This window comes from Heptranchias perlo, chromosome 13 (genome assembly GCF_035084215.1).
Source record: "Heptranchias perlo isolate sHepPer1 chromosome 13, sHepPer1.hap1, whole genome shotgun sequence".
Taxonomy (NCBI): Eukaryota; Metazoa; Chordata; class Chondrichthyes; order Hexanchiformes; family Hexanchidae; genus Heptranchias; species Heptranchias perlo.
Genome location: NC_090337.1, coordinates 28,766,592 through 28,788,023, shown reverse-complemented (window position 1 = coordinate 28,788,023; position 21,432 = coordinate 28,766,592). Strand labels below are relative to the sequence as shown.

Genomic DNA, 21,432 nt, shown 5'->3' with positions numbered 1-21,432 from the left:
TTCTCAATGTGATTTTCCCCCCGCCCCCCAAAAATAAAATAGTTCTAAGCTACATTTTTTTGTTCTGACGTTCCAAAATTGGATTGAAGACAGCAGGTGGTTGTAGAGGGTTGTTTTTCAAACTGGAGGCCTGTGACCAGCGGTGTGCCTCAGGGATTGGTGCTGGGTCCGCTGTTATTTGTTATTTATATTAATGATTTGGATGAGAATTTAGGAGGCATGGTTAGTAAGTTTGCAGATGACACCAAGATTGGTGGCATTGTGGACAGTGAAGAAGGTTATCTAGGATTGCAACGGGATCTTGATAAATTGGGCCAGTGGGCCGATGAATGGCAGATGGAGTTTAATTTAGATAAATGTGAGGTGATGCATTTTGGTAGATCGAATCGAGCCAGGACCTACTCCGTTAATGGTAGGGCTTTGGGGAGAGTTATAGAACAAAGAGATCTAGGAGTACAGGTTCATAGCTCCTTGAAAGTGGAGTCACAGGTGGATAGGGTGGTGAAGATGGCATTCAGCATGCTTGGTTTCATTGGTCAGAACATTGAATACAGGGAGTTGGGATGTCTTGTTGAAGTTGTACAAGACATTAGTAAGGCCACACTTGGAATACTGTGTACAGTTCTGGTCACCCTATTATAGAAAGGATATTATTAAATTAGAAAGAGTGCAGAAAGGATTTACTAGGATGCTACCGGGACTTGATGGTTTGACTTCTAGGGAGAGGTTGGATAGACTGAGACTTTTTTCCCTGGAGAGTAGGAGGTTTAGGGTTGATCTTATAGAGGTCTATAAAATAATGAGGGGCATAGATAAGGTAGATAGTCAAAATCTTTTCCCAAAGGTAGGGGAGTCTATAATGAGGGTGCATAGATTTAAGGTGAGAGGGGAGAGATACAAAAGGGTCCAGAGGGGCAATTTTTTCACTCAAAGGGTGGTGAGTGTCTGGAACGAGCTGCCAGAGGCAGTAGTAGAGGCAGGTACAATTTTGTCTTTTAAAAAGCATTTGGATAGTTACATGGGTAAGATGGGTATAGAGGGATATGGGCCAAGTGCAGGCAATTGGGACTAGCTTAGTGGTATAAACTGGGCGACATGGACATGTTGGGCCGAAGGGCCTGTTTCCATGTTGTAAACTTCTATGATTCTATGATTATGAAAATCTGGATTTTCACTCTGGACTCAGCACTTCTGAGAAATGCAGCAGTAAGACAGTTTGGATGGAGTTCTATGTGGTACTAGAGATATAGGTGTTGATTTGAGGCAAGTTTTTTTTGAGGGGGGAGGAACTTAAAACGTAACCTGAAGCTAACATGAATATATTTAGTTTGAACATTTTTAATATTTCATGTACTAAGAGTACAGAGCTGTATGCTGCTCTTGAGATTTTATTCAATTTATCTTTGGGGTAGTTTACATTCTAATTAAAAGACAAGGGTTGGCAGTGCTGGGGAATGGAACAAACATGTGCTTTCAGTCTGCACACAGCGATTGCATCAAGCATTCTCCATTCAGATTTTGGACAAGTCAGATGTACTAAGCAGTGCTATATTAATGGGCTTCGGGCCTCAACCTCAGAAATGCATCATTATTGGACAAGCATGACATTTTCATTTGTTGCTTCGCCTAACCTTTATGGCCACTGAGTGAGATTGACAAATTAGTTCTGAAATATGAATAATCCTGTACTTTGAACTTCTGTCCACTGGGACCAGATTCAGATTGCCCAAAATGAATTTCATTTACAAGCCATCCATAATTGTCATACTTTGTACATGAGTTTGAAAACTTTACTTGGCTTCACTCCAAAATGCACATTGGAAAGATGATATACATTAACTCCCTCCATTGACCCTAAAATATTAAACATACCATGGTAGACATTAACAATTATGGCTGGATGTTTAGTACCCTCGCAGTTTGACATGACATTTTGTCCTGTATTCTGGACTGAAATTTGATCCCAGGTTCCAGAGGTGGATGGATAGTCACATCATAGCTGTTAAGTGAGATTGAAAAATTACTTTTTTTTAATCTCTGGGCTGAATTGGAACCCAGTTCATACTTTTAGAATGATAATATTATAACCTGCTGCCGCACTTCAGCCCCCTTGGTGTCAATAGTTTGTAAACTTAACAATTTTTATTTCAGTAGTTAGTTATAAAGCTATTGTTGCAAAATCAAAACAGAATTTTTACCACATATGAATGGATAAGTGGGACTGAATGGATAGCTCCTTCAAAGTGGGCACAGGCACAATGGGCCGAATGGCCTTCATCTGTGCTCTATGATTCTATGAAGTAGGTGAAAGGAGGAGGGAGATAGAAGAATGTGGGACAAGCTGTAGTGATACTATACACTTAAAAATCTCTTATTGTTTGCACTCTACACCCAAAAAACTTGGATGATGTGTAGTCCTGAGTTTTGAAGGTTGTTTGAAGGGAAAGTTCTTACACAAGAACAAATGCATTTTATAAATCAACCCTGCAGGGTTGTTGATATTAGTTTATTTATTTTAAAACATTCCAGTCAATATTTGTGGTCTGTCTAGCCTCAAGCATTGCAGTATACCATCAATCAGACTGTTTAACCCATAAGTCACCTTTCAGATAAGCTTTCCTGAATATTCAGTAAATTAGAATAACATAACAGAATTATGTCGTCACAAAGTTATTCCCTTCCAATGGTTATTTTGCTGAAAAAATATTTATTTTCTTCCTCATTCACTGATTTCTTCTAAAGTTGTCCTTGGATATATCTTAAAAGGGGTGTCACAGACCAGTCTTCAAATCTATCTTGCTTCTCATCAGCAGTATAGTATTGCTGTAAATCCCTGATAAGAAAAAAAAAGGTTATCAAATAATTTTCTGTTTCTGAACTGCCTCATATGATGCCTGTGAAGCTTTGTAACTATTCTTGCTTTGACTCAGTTTTAATATTGATTAAATACCCCTACTGGAACATGTAGTTATTTTTGTTCGTATTAAAATTGTGCTAAATGTCCATTCTGGGCTTCATATTTTGTATATCCTGTCACTAGGCTTTTGCTTGAAATCTTTCACTCAACGTACTCTCATTTACTGGAACCTAGTCTTTGGAGCTGGCTCTGCAGTCCAGTTGATTGTGCTAACACTCCAGGTGATAGAGAAATTCATCCAGCACAGAAGATTATAGTTGGTCTTGAGACTGATTCATTTTAAGAGACCCAATTGTCGTTTGCTTTGAATTATCCCATATGGTCCTGAGAAAGCAGTGAGCTTCTCTGACTTGTCAGTGTTGTTTTCCAGCTCTTGCCCTCAAATGCTGGCATCAGCAGGCACCAAATGGACCAACTTAAGTTTAACTGGTAATACATGTTAAACTTTGGGTGGTCTGTTTGTACTCAGTACTATTCAGGGGGACTTATGGAACTTCTGTGTTACAAATTTTTTATTGTATGCTGCCGCTTTTAATCTTAAGAATACATCAGTTTGACAGATCTTTATTTCTCATCTGATAATTGGTTATCAGCATCTACCATCATAGATGGCATCGTGTTTTTAAATAGTTGCTTTGGAAAATTCAATCTATTTTATTCGGTGAGGAAGTAGTTGCTGTTGTTTGATGAATATGTGATGCATATCATTATTCAAGATATGAGATATCTAATTGTATGAATATTATCAACTTCTCTATGGGCAATTTCCTAGTGTCTTTTTTATTGAGGATGTAGTCCTTTTATCCTATACCTGTTCTTCTGGATAGAAAGCAGAACCTGCAAAACTACTGCTTACACAAACAGGCTTTACAAAGCTGCCCTTTTTTTTCACTCCGTCTTTTATCTGCTAATTGCAAGCCCTCTTCAGCAGGCCTTCACCAGAATTGAAATCACAAGGCTTTGTCACGATAATTATTTTTAGATTCAGATTTTGATTAGGTTTACAGCAGCTGACCACAAATGGCATAGTTAAAGCTGACTGCTTTTTATAAATTATTTCAGCAATTGTGGTGCAATTTGAACAGTATTTGTCAAATTGGTCATTATACATAAAAAGGTGATAATCTTCAGCAATGCCATGTTTTTGTTTTGATTTCAAGAGTTTGTCCTCTGACTAAAATAACAGGACGTGTGTAGCTAAAGCTGTAGCAAATCTGTCACTGTGGGGTTAACTTCACTACAAGATGTTGATACCCTATCCTGCTGGTACACCTAACCTGAAGACCTAAATAAGCCACTGATAAGAAAATTATTTAATCAGACAAAGAACCTTTCTCTGTCTATGCATGGATTGACACAAGTGAGCACGTGGACCCAAGCCTTGGGGACAATATGGTAGTAATAATATATACCTTGTTAACGTTTAATGAAGTGATGTGAAGAATCTTCCAAAGTAAAATTGGTTGGACAATTAAATTTTATGTATATGTTTCTGCAAGTTTTAATTGCAAACCTAATCTTAATGGAGTGATTAGTCAGACTACCTGAACTAATGCTTTAGTACTGACGAATTAAGGTGGTACTTTTGTTTTCAGAATATTTGGAGAAGTGTGAAGAATGCTAGAAATATATAGATTCATATTGAAGTTTGAAGAAGGTAAGGAGAAGCAGAAGTATGTAATGTAGAGTGGGGTCTATTCCAATAGTTAACTCAGAAGGATAAGTTAGTAGAAGCACAAGAAATATAGTGTGACAATTTAAGTATGTGCAAGGACTTAATTCTGTTGCATTCTGTGTAAATATCAGATATGGTTGGATCTTTTGTTCCTCCTTATAAACATCTTCTGGTTCTGACCACGGATCATAGACCTGAAATGCCAACTCTGCAGTGTATGCAGGACTGAAATCTTGTACTGCAGTCTACTATTTTCTAGGACTAGATCCATTACCTATATCTCTCCAGTTTTACATAAGTTGGATTGGCCAGTGTTAGTTTCAAGTGGAAAGATTGTTTTCTAATGAATCCAATTTGTATATACAAATTGTGCCCAATTATTACACCTGCTACCTGCAATAATATAGTATGTCTTTCAAGTTTCATAAAGAATTACTTTAAGGAGGGGCAGTATTTTCCGTACAAGGTACCCTTTACATACATTATTTAAAAACCGCACATCTCCTTTTTGATATATATTAATGACCTGGACTTGGATATGCAGGACATAATTTCAAAGTCTTCAGATGACATGAAACTCACAAATGTAGTGAACAATGAGAAGGATAATAACAGACTTTAGGAGGACTTATACACACTGGTGAAATGGGAAGACAAATGGTAGATGAAATTTAATGCAGAGAAGTGTGAAGTGATACATTTTGGTAGGAAGAATGAGGAGAGGCAATATAAACTAAATGGTACAATTTTAAAGAGGGTGCAGGAACAGAGAGACCTGAGGGTGTACAAGTTGAGAAGGCTGTTAAAAAGGCATGTGGGATCCTTGGCTTTATAAATAGGGGCATAGAGTACAAAAGGAAGTAAGTTGTGCTAAACCTTTATAAAACACTGGTTAGGCCTCAGCTGGAGTATTGTGTCCAATTCTGGGCACCACACTTTAGGAATGATGTCCAGGCCCTAGAGAGGGTGCTGAAGAGATTTACTAGAATGATAATAGGAATGAGGGACTTCAGTTATGGACTGGGGTTGTTCTCCTTAGAGCAGAGAAGGTTAAGAGGAGATTTGATAGAGATGTTCAAAATCATGAGCAGTTTTGACAGAGTAAATAAGAAGAAACTGTTTCCAGTGGCAGAAGGGTCAGTAACCAGAGGACACAGATTTAAGGTGATTGGTAAAAGAACCAGAGGTGAGTTGTTCTGAAATGTCTGAAGGGGTGGTGGAAGCAGATTCAATAGTAACTTTCAAAAGGGAATTGGATAAATACTTGAAGGGAATAAACGTATAGGGCTATGGGGAAAGAGCAGTGGAGTGGGACTTATTGGATAGCTCTATCAGTGTTGGTTTCAAGTGGAAAGATTGTTTTCCAATGAATCCACGATGGGCCGAATGGTGGTCTCCTGTGCTGTATCATTCTATGATTATACAAAGCAGGTGATCAGTTCATACGTTATTTAAGTAATGCAGATTGGGAGTACTTGATTAGTACTCCAATGAATCCTATTTTTCTTTTTCTGAGTGTTAAGGAAATATGACTGAGTTATAGCTGTAGTTACCTTGTTCCCCTTTGGTACTTTGCTCTGTTGCATAAAGTAAACATGAAGTTCTAGATATTTCTTTTACATGTTTCAGTTGTCAAGTAAATTAAAATCTAATATTTTAAGTTATGAACAAAGTCCCTTTTCTGGCTGCAGTGCATATATCAGTGAGTCATCCACAATAGCAGAATGGGCTGTCTAACTCATACACGCCAACTATCAGTTTTTCAACTTGACAGTAGCATTTCGATCCATGCGTCAGCCTTTCAACATTTCACAGGAAAGATTAGCTTTTTTTTTCCACTGGGATTGGAGGTCATCAAACAAAGAGATCAGTTGGAGGGCAATACTGGAGGCTATCATCGCAACTGTTTACTTTAATTAGCTTAATGCTTCTGTTAAAATATGAAATAGAGGAATGTCATACGAGAGCATTAAACATCATCTGTGATTATCACCAATGTGTTTTAAGGTTTTAAATACAGAAAATGTTTGAAATGCACAGCAGTTTCATCAACATGTAAAAGAGGAAAAGAAAGGTTAATTTTTGGGTGTGACCTTTTATCAGTACTCAATTCTAAGGTATTGTTTCAATGATTTCAAGTTGTCCTTCTTGAAGCCACTTTAAAATGTATGGTGTTTGTTTAAAAGTTAAATCAGCATAACTTCAATCCAGGTACCTGCCTCTAGCCTGCCATGGGTGTGGGACAGGGATGGATGTGATAATGAACCAGGTTACTGGTGAATGTAAATTGCATTGGTGGTTGAGATTATTGTAGGTGTGTGTTTTAAAAACTTTGAATTCATAAATTAACATGATCCATCTGAGGTTAGGTTCCCAATAAAAAGAACCAGACATGGTAAAGTTGTATTGATGTTCCTGCGACTGCTTTTATTTTCATACTTAAAATAGCTGTAACCTTTCCAGGATAAAGGAATTTTGGCTTGCAAGGTAGAATTACAGTAGGTTCCAAAATGCTGGAAACTGCATCAATTGAAGTGTCAAAAAAAACAATTTTTGATGGGGGAGGGGGGGAATGCATGCCACAAACACCCCTGCCCCCTCCCCAGCCACCACCAGAAACGAAATCTACCACTTCTGCAAACTGTGCTCTTGTGTACTTTTGTTTTTTTTGTCCTTCTGCAAAAAAAGTGATGGAAGTTGGGTACACCTGCAATTTAAATTATGACAATCCTGCGTCCCACCACTTTCAGTGTGACTCCTTGACCTAGAAATTTGAACGTGCAGCACTCATTATTCAGGCACTAAGCAGCCTCCTAAGCCTACAATATGGCAGGCAGGAAGCGCATGCAAAATTCGAGCCAGAAGTGCACTGCCCGCCATTTTGGTGTAGGCAAAATAATCGGCATTCAGCCCTTCACATATTCAAATAAAGGGCCAATCGCCTGTTTGAAGCTCCCTCTACAATATTGGGTTTCCCTGTAAAACCCGGAAAACCAGGTCTACATTTGGCCTAATAAGCGATTCTTAAAGGGACCGTTGCAAGCTGCAACCAAAAAAAAAGTGCTTAAAATATACTTACCTGAATATGGAGCCCGGAGGCGCAGGTGTACTTTTCCCGACCTCACATTAAAACCTCGTGGGCCAGCGCCAGCCACTGCTCTTTATCCCCCCCCCCCCCCCCCCCCAAATCGTGAGCTTGATATCCTCTAACCTCCCCGATCGCTGCCGACTGCTACCCACCCTTCCCAGCCATGCTATTCCCACCCACCACCACGATCACTGCAACCCATCGACCCGATCGCTTGGTCACCCTTTAAGGCTGTTGTTGGCGTTGCACATGTAACTTTGAACTTAGAGGGAGGGTGAAAAGATGGTTTAGATTTAATTGCTTCGCACAGAAGATCGTCAATGTATGGAATGGACCATCAAGAGAGATGGTGAGGGCTGATTGCATCAGCAGATTCAAGAGAGTGTTGAATACCTGCTAAGATTTGGTAGAGGGGTATCAGAGGTATGGTGGGATGTTGTATATCCTATACAAATTAGATTGGCCAGGTAGACTTCAGTGGTCTTTTCTGGTCTTGAACATTTCCAAGTTATTATGTAGTTAGAGAAGGAACAAAGTGGAGAAAATAACATGCCCTTAAGCTATGTAAATACTAAAGATATGTGATCTATTTTGCTAGTTTCCACTTAAAATCATTTATAAAAAAAATGCTCCTAAAGTTGTGTTACTTGAAAGCTATTTTTCTAAAGGCCTGATTTTAACCCCCTGCAAACCTGACAAGCATAGGACGTGCAGAGGGTTAAAATATCGACAATGTGGTACTCACACCCTCGTGCCAATTCAACGGGGGTGCTTTGGGCAGTGTCAGAGACCCTGGCATGGGTAGGGTTGCCAACTCTGGTTAGAGACATTCCTGGAGGTTTGATCACATGGCATTCGGTCATTCCAGGAGGGTAGGGAACCGTAGGCATGGGCCTCACTAAGATGTAAAAGTCGGGGCCTGATAACTCAGACCCCGACGTTATCTTAACCCCGGGGGCACACAACAGTGTCGATCAGACCTGGAAAACTGGTGTGACATGGCTCCAGGGGCAGAAAAGGCTCAGGTAAGTAAAAATGTTTAATTTCTACCCTGACTGCATCCAGAGCTCCCCTCCCACCACCCCATCCCCCCCCCCCCCACCACCCCCCGGTCCACTTACCTGACTGGTTGGACTGTTCCCATGGGTCTCCGGCAACGGCCTCCTGCTGCGTCACCTCGCTCCTAGCCGCCGGCTCCTCGTCATTCCCACCAGGTTCAGGCAGGAGTTGGGCCTACACTATGTTAACAAGGCCCGAGTGTTAAAATGGCCCAGGCCTCATATCGATGAATCAGGCGAGCCTGCTTTTCGCCCCATCACCCCCGCGCTAACCTCCTTCCCCAGCAGTTAATCAATGTCATGACACTATTCTTTGGAAATGTGAGTTTACATTTATGTCAAGCATTAAATAATTGTTTAATACAGTGAAAATGCAACTGCTCACATAAATGGTTGTTGACAGATGAACTAAACAATTTCTTTGAGCATGTCAATTCACAGGGCAGCACAAAAAGCCTTATTAATGTGCATTTTTAAATGAAATTACCACATTAGTTATGATATATATCGCAGCCTATTAAAGAAGTATGGTGAACAGAAGTAAAGATACATGCACTGAGGACTCCCTGGACTTCAGTTTAACATTAATTATAATTGCTTGTTTCCACAGCTCAGAAATGGATGTATGGTGGCCTGGAGCACAATGTCTTTCTGCAGTACTTGGCCTGGGTCACTTACCCTGTTGTCCTTATAACCTTCTCAGCAGGATTTGTCCAGATCATTGCTCCTCAGGCTGTAGGTATGTGGCACTTTTCATAATATGAAAGATCTAAAAGGTATTAATGTTTATGCTGCAATGATTAAAAGTTACACAGAATTGATCATTTCTGTGTTGTGGCTCGTATAAATCGTTTATACCTTTTCCTTTCATCAACACAGCTCAATCCTTTTTTCCTGAAGGACACTGCCCTTGAAGATGACTTTCAGCTAATGAATGCTTGCTTCTGTGATCTGAACTGTAAAGTGTCAATGAAGAATTGTCTCACATACTTTTTAATACAGCATTTTATACATAAAATAACTTTAAAAAAAATCAGGTGCGCTTTTAATTCAAATAAATTTCAGAATAATTATAAGCTCGTGCTGTAGTGAGAAATGGAAGGACTGATGAAAGAATCATACGCCGCATTAACTCAGATGGGTGTTGCTGGTCAAGGCTCTGCTTTGCTACTATTTCTATCCGTCTCAAACAAGGCTAAAAGTCACATTAACCCTAGGTGACCAAAATGTTTACTACTAAATTAAAAATGGTTGGCAGCTCAGTTGGCTACCTGTGTACGTGTTTTTTTGGAGGAGATTCCCTCTGTTTTTGAAAGTGTATTCACATTTGCGATAAATAGCAAACAAAGGAAATCTTACTTTGTGGAGATCCTCACTGAAATTACCACATTAGTTATGATATATATCACAGCCTAGTTGTGCATAGTTGTAATTGCCATTAACCTTCTGTTCTCACTCATTAGGAGCACCACTCACTCTTTTGGCTTGATAATACATATGACTATTAAAAATAAACACAGCTCCCTTTGTTTAAATGGGTTTGTGATCTCTGAACAATCACCCATCATAAATATCACTCCTAACATCGCCTTGATGCTGACACAATGCTGTAAAACTTGCTGAGGCTAATTCAGAATAAGTATTATAATCCGTAGATCAAGTGGGTACTACTGCTGTTCTTCCCTCCCCTCCCCCCCCCCGCCCCCCCCCCACCAAAAAAAATAATTTTACACCTTGCCTTAAATAAAAATCGATACACAAAGCAGAATGTACAGTCTTGCCAACTCCAAAAAGAAAAGACTCTGGAGATTGTAAGAATAATAGTGTTCAGATCTTACCTTAATGGCCAAAAGTTGTTTGTTAGATTATGTTGGGTTTTATACAAGTCAATCACTGTTCTGTCTCACCAATTTGGTTGAATGTTTTGAGGAAGTTACAGGTTGGTGGATGTTGGATGACATGTTTCAGTGTCATGCTTTGTGAGAACTTTACAAATGACCAACACGGGGAACTTGGATGTTCCTAGCGCCTGCTGGCAGTCGAAGAGGTAAAGTGCTTTATTCACAACGAGAAAAATATAAAATAACATAAAGTAACATTCTGATACAAACTTAAATAGGCTTTCATACACTGACATGCTTGAATGTACTTGCAAGCAGAGGCCCTGTGATGAAGAGTATTGGTGTAACAATTGCATTGATCAACACATTTTGACATGGATCAGTGGGAAGTGATTTTGTATCATGATTTACTGATCTCAGCTGACGTGTCAGGGGCGACCCCGTGAAAAGAAAAGGCACCTCTCCACAAGAAAAGAGGGAAAACTGGAGATAGAATCTACTGTTCTACATCTTTTAATGCTGACTGCAGAGCACAATTAACAAGGCCCAGCAGTGGATTGACTAGCCACTTTCATGAAGGAAATTGCTTATGGAAGTGGAAGGAGAGGAACTTACCTTTAATATTTTCGGTGGGCTACCAGTGGTCCCTTTAAGGACTGCTGGTTATGTTCAGTTCCACTGGGCAGAAGAACCGAATTGCATCAGGGTCCTAAATACATTATAGGATCCTGATTTAAATATGTTAATGAAGCGCTCGCCTGTTTCTGGCCGCCTAAGTCGAGGCCTGCTCAAAAATCGCATCAGGTGGGCCTTAGACAGCAAGTCAGTGGTAAGTTATTTTAAAAAAAAGTTTTCTTGCTACCATCTCATTCAGGCTGAAAAAAGGGGTAATTTTGAGACCAAAGTTGCTCCCTATATTTTTCTCTGTACAGCTGTCAGAGATGACAAGGAATAAAGAGTCCATTCTCTTCTAGTAGATCAAATGTAAGTGTCAAATGTTTCAAAAATTATACATATCTGAAGGAATGACATGGAATAAAACAATCAGTACCATAAAGTGGGAAGGTCACAAATTCAACCCCATATTCCACTCAATTCCACATCAAACTGGGATATCCTGTTTGGGCAGTGCCATGTCTTCCTAGCAGGCTGCCCAAGAGCATTTGTAGAAGTTTGGGATCAGATGGCCTACCTTCTTAGTAGCAGAGAGGTGCACGCCTTAGATAAAAACACATAACTGATTTTTTAAAAAAATTACATGTTGAGGTGGCACCAAATGGCATTTGTGCTATAGCAACTTTGTGTAATATGAAGTAAAATCACTGCATGGCCAGGGAAAGCTGGTTGCTCTTCAAACACACATGGAAAGACTGAACTGATGGAGGAGTATAGTCAAAATAAAAGAGCTAAGCTTACACCTTAGATCAGAGTGTCTAAATCCATTATAATTGCACCTTTTAGATTCAAACTTTGACATTGTTTCAATCATGTGAACCACTGGAAGACTTATTTAGTCATCCTGATTGATTGAGCTATTGGTTCTTGCCAGTCTCTCCAGCCCAGCACACTGCACTTCTTCCCTGCAATACCATTTCATTCCTCTCTGCCCACCTGTTATATCAGTGGAATATCATAAGCCACCTTCCACGCTTTGTTCCATATAGTCCATGCATCACAAGCATAACCCATACCTAAATATTTGATTAACTTCGAAAGAACACCTTACTTTAAAACAAAATGATGAACTATAGTATAAGTACATTTAACAAATCTCATGCTTTTATCTTGGTTAAATAACTTATCCAACAGCATGTCCTCTACTTCTTTAAGAACACTGCCATTCAAATAGTATCCAAAATGAAGTAACATTCCAAAGCAAAAGATTGATGCTAATTTTTTTTTTGCTAAAATAATTACATTGTTCTGCTCTTAAATACATGCACAGACCACCTACCACACCCAGGCTGAGAGAGTCAGTAGGCATCTTCATCCCAGGCTTCTGCCACTCATGATCTAATTGTTGACAAGTGTGTAAGAGGAGCCAAGGATGTCAGTCCTTCAGATATTCCCCCCCCCGCCCACTTCATGTTGGAAAGCACCAGGCCTCTGCAATACTCAGCCTTCACCTCCAACGTCACAGCTGCGATCGCAAACACAGTCATAGGCAAAAAGTTAAGTGCACCGTGTTGTGCCATTGGATCACTTTTGAGGCTGGGTGAAATGTGAATTAAATTGTGTGCCGTTACATTAAATTTAAATCGCACTCCCAATAAGTGAATATGGTTAAAACAATATTATTCCGATTTGGCCATCCTGCCTGGGTAGTGCATTTGCCCCCCTAGGGCGGCACTGGAGTGTGGATATAACTGTTCTGTATTTGTTGCAGCAAGTTAATGAAGCAAAGCCTGCTTGAAAACAAAAAGACATGAATGCCAATTATGCTTCTGACACACACCACAAGAAGGTTGCAAATTATTATTGGGTATAAGCTCAAGATATATTTTTGGAATGTTTCCATTTCTGCTGCACTTTGTTGGTTCATTAATCTTGAATGCACAGGCCATATTGTTTTCTTGCTGTTGTGACAGTGTGTGACTGATGAAGAGTGGCAGCCCGGGGTCTTGCTCAAGTAATGTCTTATTGATCCTATTTGGAAAAGAAATGAAAATTGAATCTTAATAATGCAGTTTACGTGGCTTGTACTGTATGTCCCATTAAGCAAGAGGTTAGATTAACAGAGGTTCTGCACCATAGTCTACATTAACAAAATGTGTTGTCTGTAAATTCCAAATCTGTGGAATAGTCTGGTACTGAAAGTTAACTGTTGCATGAAGTGAGAGGAACAAACCACATGCCAATACATTTAATTGGATAGCTGTAAAATAAAAAGAAAAACCTGCAAATGCTGGAAATCTGAAATAAAAAGAGAAAAAGCTGGAAATAAACAGCAGTTCAGTTAGCATCTGTTAAGAGAAAAGGCAAGTTATGATGTACACCCTTCAACAGAACAGATGATGAAGGCTACACACCTGGAATGTCATAACCTGTCTTTTCTCTTTACAGATGCTAACTGACCTAAATATATGTTGCTTTATTTTGCGCTTGTAATTATATGTTGTGCTCACTTATTTTTGATAGAGTAAGATTATTTTGGAATCTCTTTTCATGCATGTTTATAAGAATCTATGTTGCTGTTCAGGCTTTTCTCTCTCTTCAGAATCCACTCTGTTATCTTGAATATTATACTGAAAAGGGCACGGGCATAACAACCTTTCCAATTAATATCACCACAATGCATGGGTAAATTGGAAACTTGTTTATTTTATAAGAATGTACTAAGTGAAACTTGTTGCTCAAAAGTAATGATGTTTGTAAAATATTCCATGCAGTATTAACCTATTTACATCCACAAACTTGTTAACAGAGCTTGCCTGTGTGAAATTGTCCCTTCTGAGCTTAAAATCTACATTGGCTAAAGTAAAGGTTTTGTGTTTGTAAACTGTAGTTGACTTAATACAAACCAATGGTTAACTTTTTGTTATCCTATTGCACTGTTGAACACACTTTAAATAACGAGCAGATTATTTCCCAATAATCAACTGTGCATTATCCTTCAAGAATCTCTTTGTGATGGTGTATGACTATGTTACATATTTCAGTGATGTACAGTGCAGTGCCCATCAGTATCTGGCATGATGTCCACTTACAGCAAAAACTAAGGGGGACATTCTCTTTGAGGCAGAGTTTCAATAGGGCGGTACTTCAATCCTCTCTTCCATGTCCACCCCAGCCCCAACACATTTTCCTGGGTCAGGGCTCATTACAGATGCACGACAGGCTCCCAGTATGATTCCAACTGTCAAGAGGGAGCCCACCAGTGCAAAAAGCAGAATTTCGATGGTGCTGCAGAAGAGGCAGATGGGACCTTAAATGGGCAAAAGCACCCAGAGATTGGAAAGAAAACTCCCACTGAAGGCCTTCAGCAGTTAAGTCCCTTGGGCCAACTGGTGGTAGAGAAGGCTGTGACCAGGCTCCCTACTTCCATTTGGTGAACACTGGGCATTTAACGCTGCTTCCCTAGGCCTATAGCCACAAGGTGGCCCTGGGAAGTGGTTGTAAATGGGGTGGAAAGAAGGAAAATCCACTGGAAAACTGGGCCTGACTCCCCTGCCACCAATTACATGAAGCAGGTGTGGAATCAGCAGGCAGTTCTAACGGGGGCTGGAGGAGGGAAATCCCAGTTGGGGTGGTACAGGCCACGCTAGTTGAATTTTCTCACATTCTCTGCTGTGATCTTACCTATTTTGGCCAGATCACTGAGCAGAATTTCCCCCATTAGATTGAAAGCCAGATAAAACTACCCTGTGAATTCCATAATATCTTAAGAATAAAGTTTCTGTGCCTATCATAGCAAAAAAAGAAATTCTTCCCACTCACATTACAGTTTAAAAAAATCTCCTGGATGCCGTTGTCATGACAGTTGCTCATCCACGCTACTATGCACCCTTGAAAATAACATTTAGAATATAATAAGGTCTTATTATACCTTATTAGAATAATAAAAAAAATTCAACAATTCAAATAAAATCTTGTCTTGCCATTAGCCCATCCTATCTTGCAATAGCCCCACTAGCCTTCTCGTACACCGCCTCATGCACCTTGCCAGACCTCTTGTACATCTTTAGCATTCCCCGGTATTTCCTGGGCCAGTGAAGACCACCAAGTTGAGCCCCAATATTACCAATGCATGCAAGAAAGTGCATGTATAATGCGATGTCATTATTCCTTTTCTCTTAGCTTTTGCAAGTCTTTTGCACTTGCATGAGTAAGTATCAAGCAAATTGCCTCTACGGTCTGTTTGCTCCCTCGTTCCTGTATTCCAGATGCACTTCACTTTCAGAAAACAATTAAATAATAAGCTTTTTATGAAATTGGCATTCCCAAGCAGCAACAATGAGTTGAGAACTATCGCCTACATAAAGCTCACTCAGCCTCGTGATTTAGAGTCCACAGCACAGGAAAAGGCTATTAGGCCCAACTTGTCTATGCAGCGTTTATGCTCCACATGAGCCTCCTCCCATTCCTCTTCATCTAACCCTATCAGCATATCCTTCTATTCCTTTCTCCCTCATGTGCTTATCTGGCTTCCTCTTAAATGCATCTATGCTATTTTTCTCAACAACTCCTTGTGGTAATGAGTTCTGCACTCTTACCACTCTTTTTGGGTAAAGAAGTTTCTCCTGAATTCCCTATTGGATTTATTAGTAACTATCTTATATTAATGACCTCTAGTTTTGGACACCCCCAAAGTAGAAACATTTTCTCTACATCTACCCTATCAAACCCTTTCATTATCTTAAAGACCTCTATCAGGTCATTCCTCAGCCTTCTCTTTTCTAAAGAAAAGAGCCCCAGCTTGTTCAGCCTTTCTTGATAAGTATATTCACTCAGTTCTAGTATCATCCTTGTGAATCTTTTTTGCATCTTCTCCAATGCCTCTATATCCTTTTTTATAATATGGAGACCAGAACTGTTCACAGTACTCTGTGTGGTCTAACCAAGGTTTTATACAAGTTTAACATAACTTCTCTGCTGATCAATTCTATCCCTCTAGAAATTATCCCAGTGCTTGCTTTGCTGTTTTTATGGCCTTATTAACCTGCGTCGCTACTTTTAGTGATTTATGTATCTGTACCTCTGGATCCCTTTGCTCCTCTACCCCATTTATGTGGCCTCCTTATTCTTCCTACTAGAATGTACCACCTTACACTTATCTATATTGAAATTCATTTGCCATTTACATGCCCATTCTGCAAGTTTATTAATGTCTTCCTGTATGTTGTATTTTGTTGTATTCTTCCTTTGTATTAATTATACCTCCCAATTTGGTGTCATCTGCAAATTTTGAAATTGTACTTCTGATTCCCAAGTCCAAATCATTAATGTAAATTGTGAACAACAGTGGTCCCAGCAATTTGGAACACCACGTCCCACCATTTGCTAGTCTGAGTAGCTACCCTTAACCCCTACTCTCTGTTTTCTGTTTTGTAGCCAGTTTGTTATCCATCCTTCTACCTGTCCCTTGACTCCATATGCTCTGATCTTAGTCATGAGTCTAATATGTGCTACCTTATCAAAGGTCTTTTGAAAACCCAAATATGTTGCATCTACTACATTACCCTTGTCTACTCTTTTTGTTACTTCATAGAATTCAATAAGGTTGGTCAAGCATGACCTTCCCTTCTGAAATTCATGCTGACTATTCTTTATTATATTTTCGGTTTCTAGGTGGTTTTCTGTTACATCTTTGAGTAAAGATTCCATTATCTTTCCTACCACTGATGTTAAACTAACTGGTCTATTGTTCCCTGGACTTGTTCTATCTCCCTTTTTAAATATAGGAACCACATTAGCTGTCTTTTTTTTATTCGTTCTCGGGATGTGGGCGTCACTGGCAAGGCCAGCATTTATTGCCCATCCCTAATTGCCCTTGAGAAGGTGGTGGTGAGCCGCCACCTTGAACCGCTGCAGTCCGTGTGGTGAAGGTTCTCCCACAGTCCACCAGTCCTCTGGCACAATTCCTTTTTCTAATGGATTTTTATATATACGTAATAGTGCCTCTGCTATCTTTTCCCTAGTTTCTTTTAATATTCGCGGATACAATCCAGGGGTTTTATCCTCTCTAAGTTTGATTAGTTTATAAATTATCTCCCCCCTTGCTATCTTAAATGTCTTTATATCTGTTTTGATCTCTTCTAACTTCATACCCACCTTGTTACTCTTCCTGGTAAATACTGAGGCAAAGTAACTATTCAATATTTCTGCTATTTCTCTGTCATTACCTGTGAGTTTATCATGTGCATTCCTTACTGGCCCTATCCCAATCCTGATTTTTCTTTTGTTATTTATGTATCTGTAGAATACTTTACTATTTCTATATTCCTTAATAATCTTTGCTTTCCTAATTGTTTTTTGACTTCTTTCCTAACCTCTTCATATTCCCTTTTGTCATCCTCTCCTTTATTGTCTATGTACTTAGTGTATGCCATTTTATTTTAAATTTTACCCATATCTCTTTATTCATCCATGGTGTGTCATTATTGGCTGGTTTGTTCTTGTTCTTTGGAGGCATATATTTCTCCTGAACTATCTTAATCAGTTTTAAATATTTCCCACTGCTGTTCTATCTCTTTGTCAATTTTTTTTCTAGTTTACCTTCCCTACTTCCATTCTCAGCCCCATAAAATTAGATTTTTTTTCAATCTATTACTTTGATCTTTGTCTTGCTTATGTCTTTCTCAATAATTATTTTAAACCTTATGATATTGCTATTGCTTAAATGTTCCCCTACACTTCCTACACTTCCTTCTCTTAACTGCTGTGGTTCATTTCCCACTATTGCATTTAAAGCCACATATCTGCCAGTCAGGTGAATTGGCTCTCCCGCTGTCCATATTGCTGTGGGGTTTTAAATGCATTACCCCACCCTCCACAAATCAGTAACATTGCAGAGAAACAGGTAGCTGTGACCTTGTCTTGTGATTTTATTTCGCTTCCCCAATGTTTTACAGCATGCTTAGCTATCACCTTTGCCCTGGCCTTGTAGCCTAATAAAATCCATCATTCAGCGGCCAGACACAGCTCTGCAAAACACATCTGCGACACCCTAGCTAGACTATGCCTGCACTTGTTCAATGACAGGACATCCCTGTCAACTGACAGTAATTTTTATTAAGAATGTCACTATTTTTTCCATTTCCCTCTGTGAAGAGCCTTACTACATTTTTCTACATTAAAGTTGCTGTATAATTGTGAGTTGCATACTTGCCCCAATGAATTAATTATTTTTAAAGTGTTTGAAATCACTGTTGTTCTGTTGCTAAATGCAGCAGCCAAATGTACACAGCAAGGTCCCATGAACAGATGAGATGAATGACTAGTTAATCTGGCTTTCTTGTGTTGTTGGCTATGGGAGAAATGTTGGCGAGGACACTGGGAGAGCTATCAGTTCTTTGATAGTGCAGTGTAATCGTCACATCAGGGATGTGATATTATCTGAAATCTGCTGGAGTGTGAACATTTTCAAAGACTTTCGTAAAACAGAGATAGCTCAAAAAAAGAGCGAACACGATAATGGACTCTTGCGATACAAACTTTCATGAGGCCTTAGGGAACGACAAGGTATTAAAGTGAAGATTCCCGTGAAAGTCGGCAAGTCAAGCATTGGGTTGGTTTTGAAGTATCACAAATATACTATTTCATGATTGAAATGGTAGAAGATGAAAGAAGAGGCAAAGAACGAGGAAAATCAGCAAGCACCAGAGCCAGATTGTTCACACCTGGTGGTTACACCACCAATCATATCTGTAGTGCCTGGAACACTTCCTCACATCCACCTTATATAGTCACACCTCCCTTTCACCAGCATCAAGGGTTTGGGTGTTCCATCACTTGCTCACAGACTCCATTTCTTATTTCATATGTTTATTTTGCCAGTCACTTTTTTGCCCAGGCTGAAATATGAAGGTAAATTCATTGATCCCATACTCTGTGAGAAGCTGTGTTGAAGGTTATGTGGGTCAGAGAATCAGCACTATATATTGTAGCCCTACAATGTCGATTGTGTTCTTTTTACAAAGCAAGATGAACCCACTCAGGGTGCAGAATCAGTGAATTTGCACAATACTTTTATTTACAGCCTTTAGTTGCCGTACCCCTTTAAATTTTAGCTTTCCCTTTGGTAAATTCCCAGCTCCAAGACTAATTTGTCAGAATATCCCCTGTGATCTATGAAGTGTTGTGTTGTGTTGGCTAATGTTATGACTACAAAAGAGCCAACTCCTTTTTTTAAAAAAAAAAGGTATGAAAAGGTTTAAAAGGGCTTGAATTATGGAAACGTGTATTTTCCAAGAAAATCTAATCCAAATGCCAGAGAAAGGTAGGTCAAAATACCATCTGTGGTTTTTGCAGAGGAGCCTTCGTCTGAATGTTTTACAGGAAATGATGAGTTATTAGCCAATAAAAAAATCCTAATTAGGACCTTAATTAAGAAGTTAATTTTTCATATTTGCCATGCATCAGGGAAATAATATTGTGTATAGATAATTGGAGAATTTTACAACAAAAGGGAGTGAGTATTACAATGGAAAATCCAAGCTGTTTCAACTTCATCCTTTGAGAAGTAATGAGATTTGCAAAACATATTCTGAGATAATGATGAGCAATGGATTTTTTTATCACATGATTTCTTTTAATTGAAAGTAATATCACATGGGCAAGCCAGTTATTGTACAATGTTTTACCAGTATCCTTCGAAACTGTTTCCAGTAACAGAAAGGCCAGTAATCAGATGATGCCAATTTAAGGTAATTGGCAAAAGAACCAGAGGCGAGATGAGGAGAATTTCTTTTACACAGCGAGTTGTTATGATCTGGAATGCGCTACCTGAAAGGATGGTGGAAGCAGGTTCAGTTATAACTTTCAAAAGGGAATTGGATAAATATTTGAAGGGGAAAAATTTGCAGGGCTATGGGGAAAGGGTAAGGGGATGGGACTAATTGTATAGCACTTTCCAAGAGCTGGCACAGGCACAATGGGCTGAATGGCCCCCTTCTATGCTGTATCATTCTATGATTCTATAATATTTCTTGTCACTACTAATGGTGCTTTAATATTAATGCAACTATTACTTTCTGTAAAATTTAAGGGAATGTGATGCAGATGTGTCAGCTGGGTTCAGTGGCAGTATTATATTGCCTTTGAGTCTGAAGGTTGTGAATTCAAGCTCCACTGTGGGACTTGAGCATATAATCTCGGCTGACACTTTAGTATAATACTGAGGGAGTTCTGCATTATCATTGGTGCCATCTTTCATATGAGATGTTAAATTGAGGCCCCATGTGCCTGTTCAGGTGGATGTAAAAGATTCCATGGCACTACAGAATTCAAAGGAGAGCAGGAGTGTTCTCCCAGTGTCCAGACCAACATTTATCCCTCAAGCAATATCACCAAAACAGATTAACCACATTTCAAAAATAATCCATTAGCTATAAAGCATGGGATGTCCTGAGGGTATGAAAGGCCTATCTGTGTAAATTGGCTTTAAAATATATATATATATATATATATATATATATATATACACACACACACAATTGGAACATTAGAACATTGTATGTTTCTTTACCTGGGTGAAAAACAGATTTGAAGTAATATATCCAAGTGTGAGTAAAAAGTTTGTGCCAATAATTAGTGCCTGGTGTAGGGGAACTTTCTAATAAGTTAACTCTGGTTGCTGTATATTTTATTAGTCAATCTACTGCCTTTTTTAATTCAAAGGTATTTCTTTTCCAATTTGGGGTTATGATCTTTATTTTTCAAGTCTATAATGAAAAGTGCAGTAACAACAAAAACATGCATTTATAAGAACATAAGAAATAGGAGCAGGAGTAGGCCAGACGGCCCCTCGAGCCTGCTCCGCCATTCAATAAGATCATGGCTGATCTTCCACCTCAACTCCAGCTAGCCACCCTATCCCCTTATCCCTTGATTCCCTTAGTGTCCAAAAATCTATCTATCTCCGTTTTGAATATACTTGACGACTGAACATCCACAGCCTTCTGGGGTAGAGAATTCCAAATATTCAGAACCCTCTGTGTGAAGAAATTTTTCCTCATCTCAGTCCTAAATGGCCGACTCCTTATCCTGAGACTATGACCCCTAGTTCTATATTCCCCAGCCAGAGGAAACAGCCTCTCAGCATCTACCCTGTCAAGCCCTCCAAGAATTTTATACGTTTCAATGAGATCATCCCTCATTCTTCTAAACTCCACAGAATATAGGCCCATTCTACT

The 21,432-nt window shown here is 39.2% G+C and overlaps 1 protein-coding gene across 1 annotated transcript in view; it reads left to right on the top strand.

Moving 5' to 3' along the window:
- Window positions 1–21,432, top strand: part of LOC137331445 (chloride channel protein 2-like) — a 412,704-nt gene that overhangs the window by 179,988 nt on the left and 211,284 nt on the right. Inside the window, exon 4 of the mRNA XM_067995242.1 lies at window positions 9,349–9,477. Coding sequence (XP_067851343.1) covers window positions 9,349–9,477 — 129 coding nt within the window. The remainder of the gene's footprint in view (window positions 1–9,348; window positions 9,478–21,432) is intronic.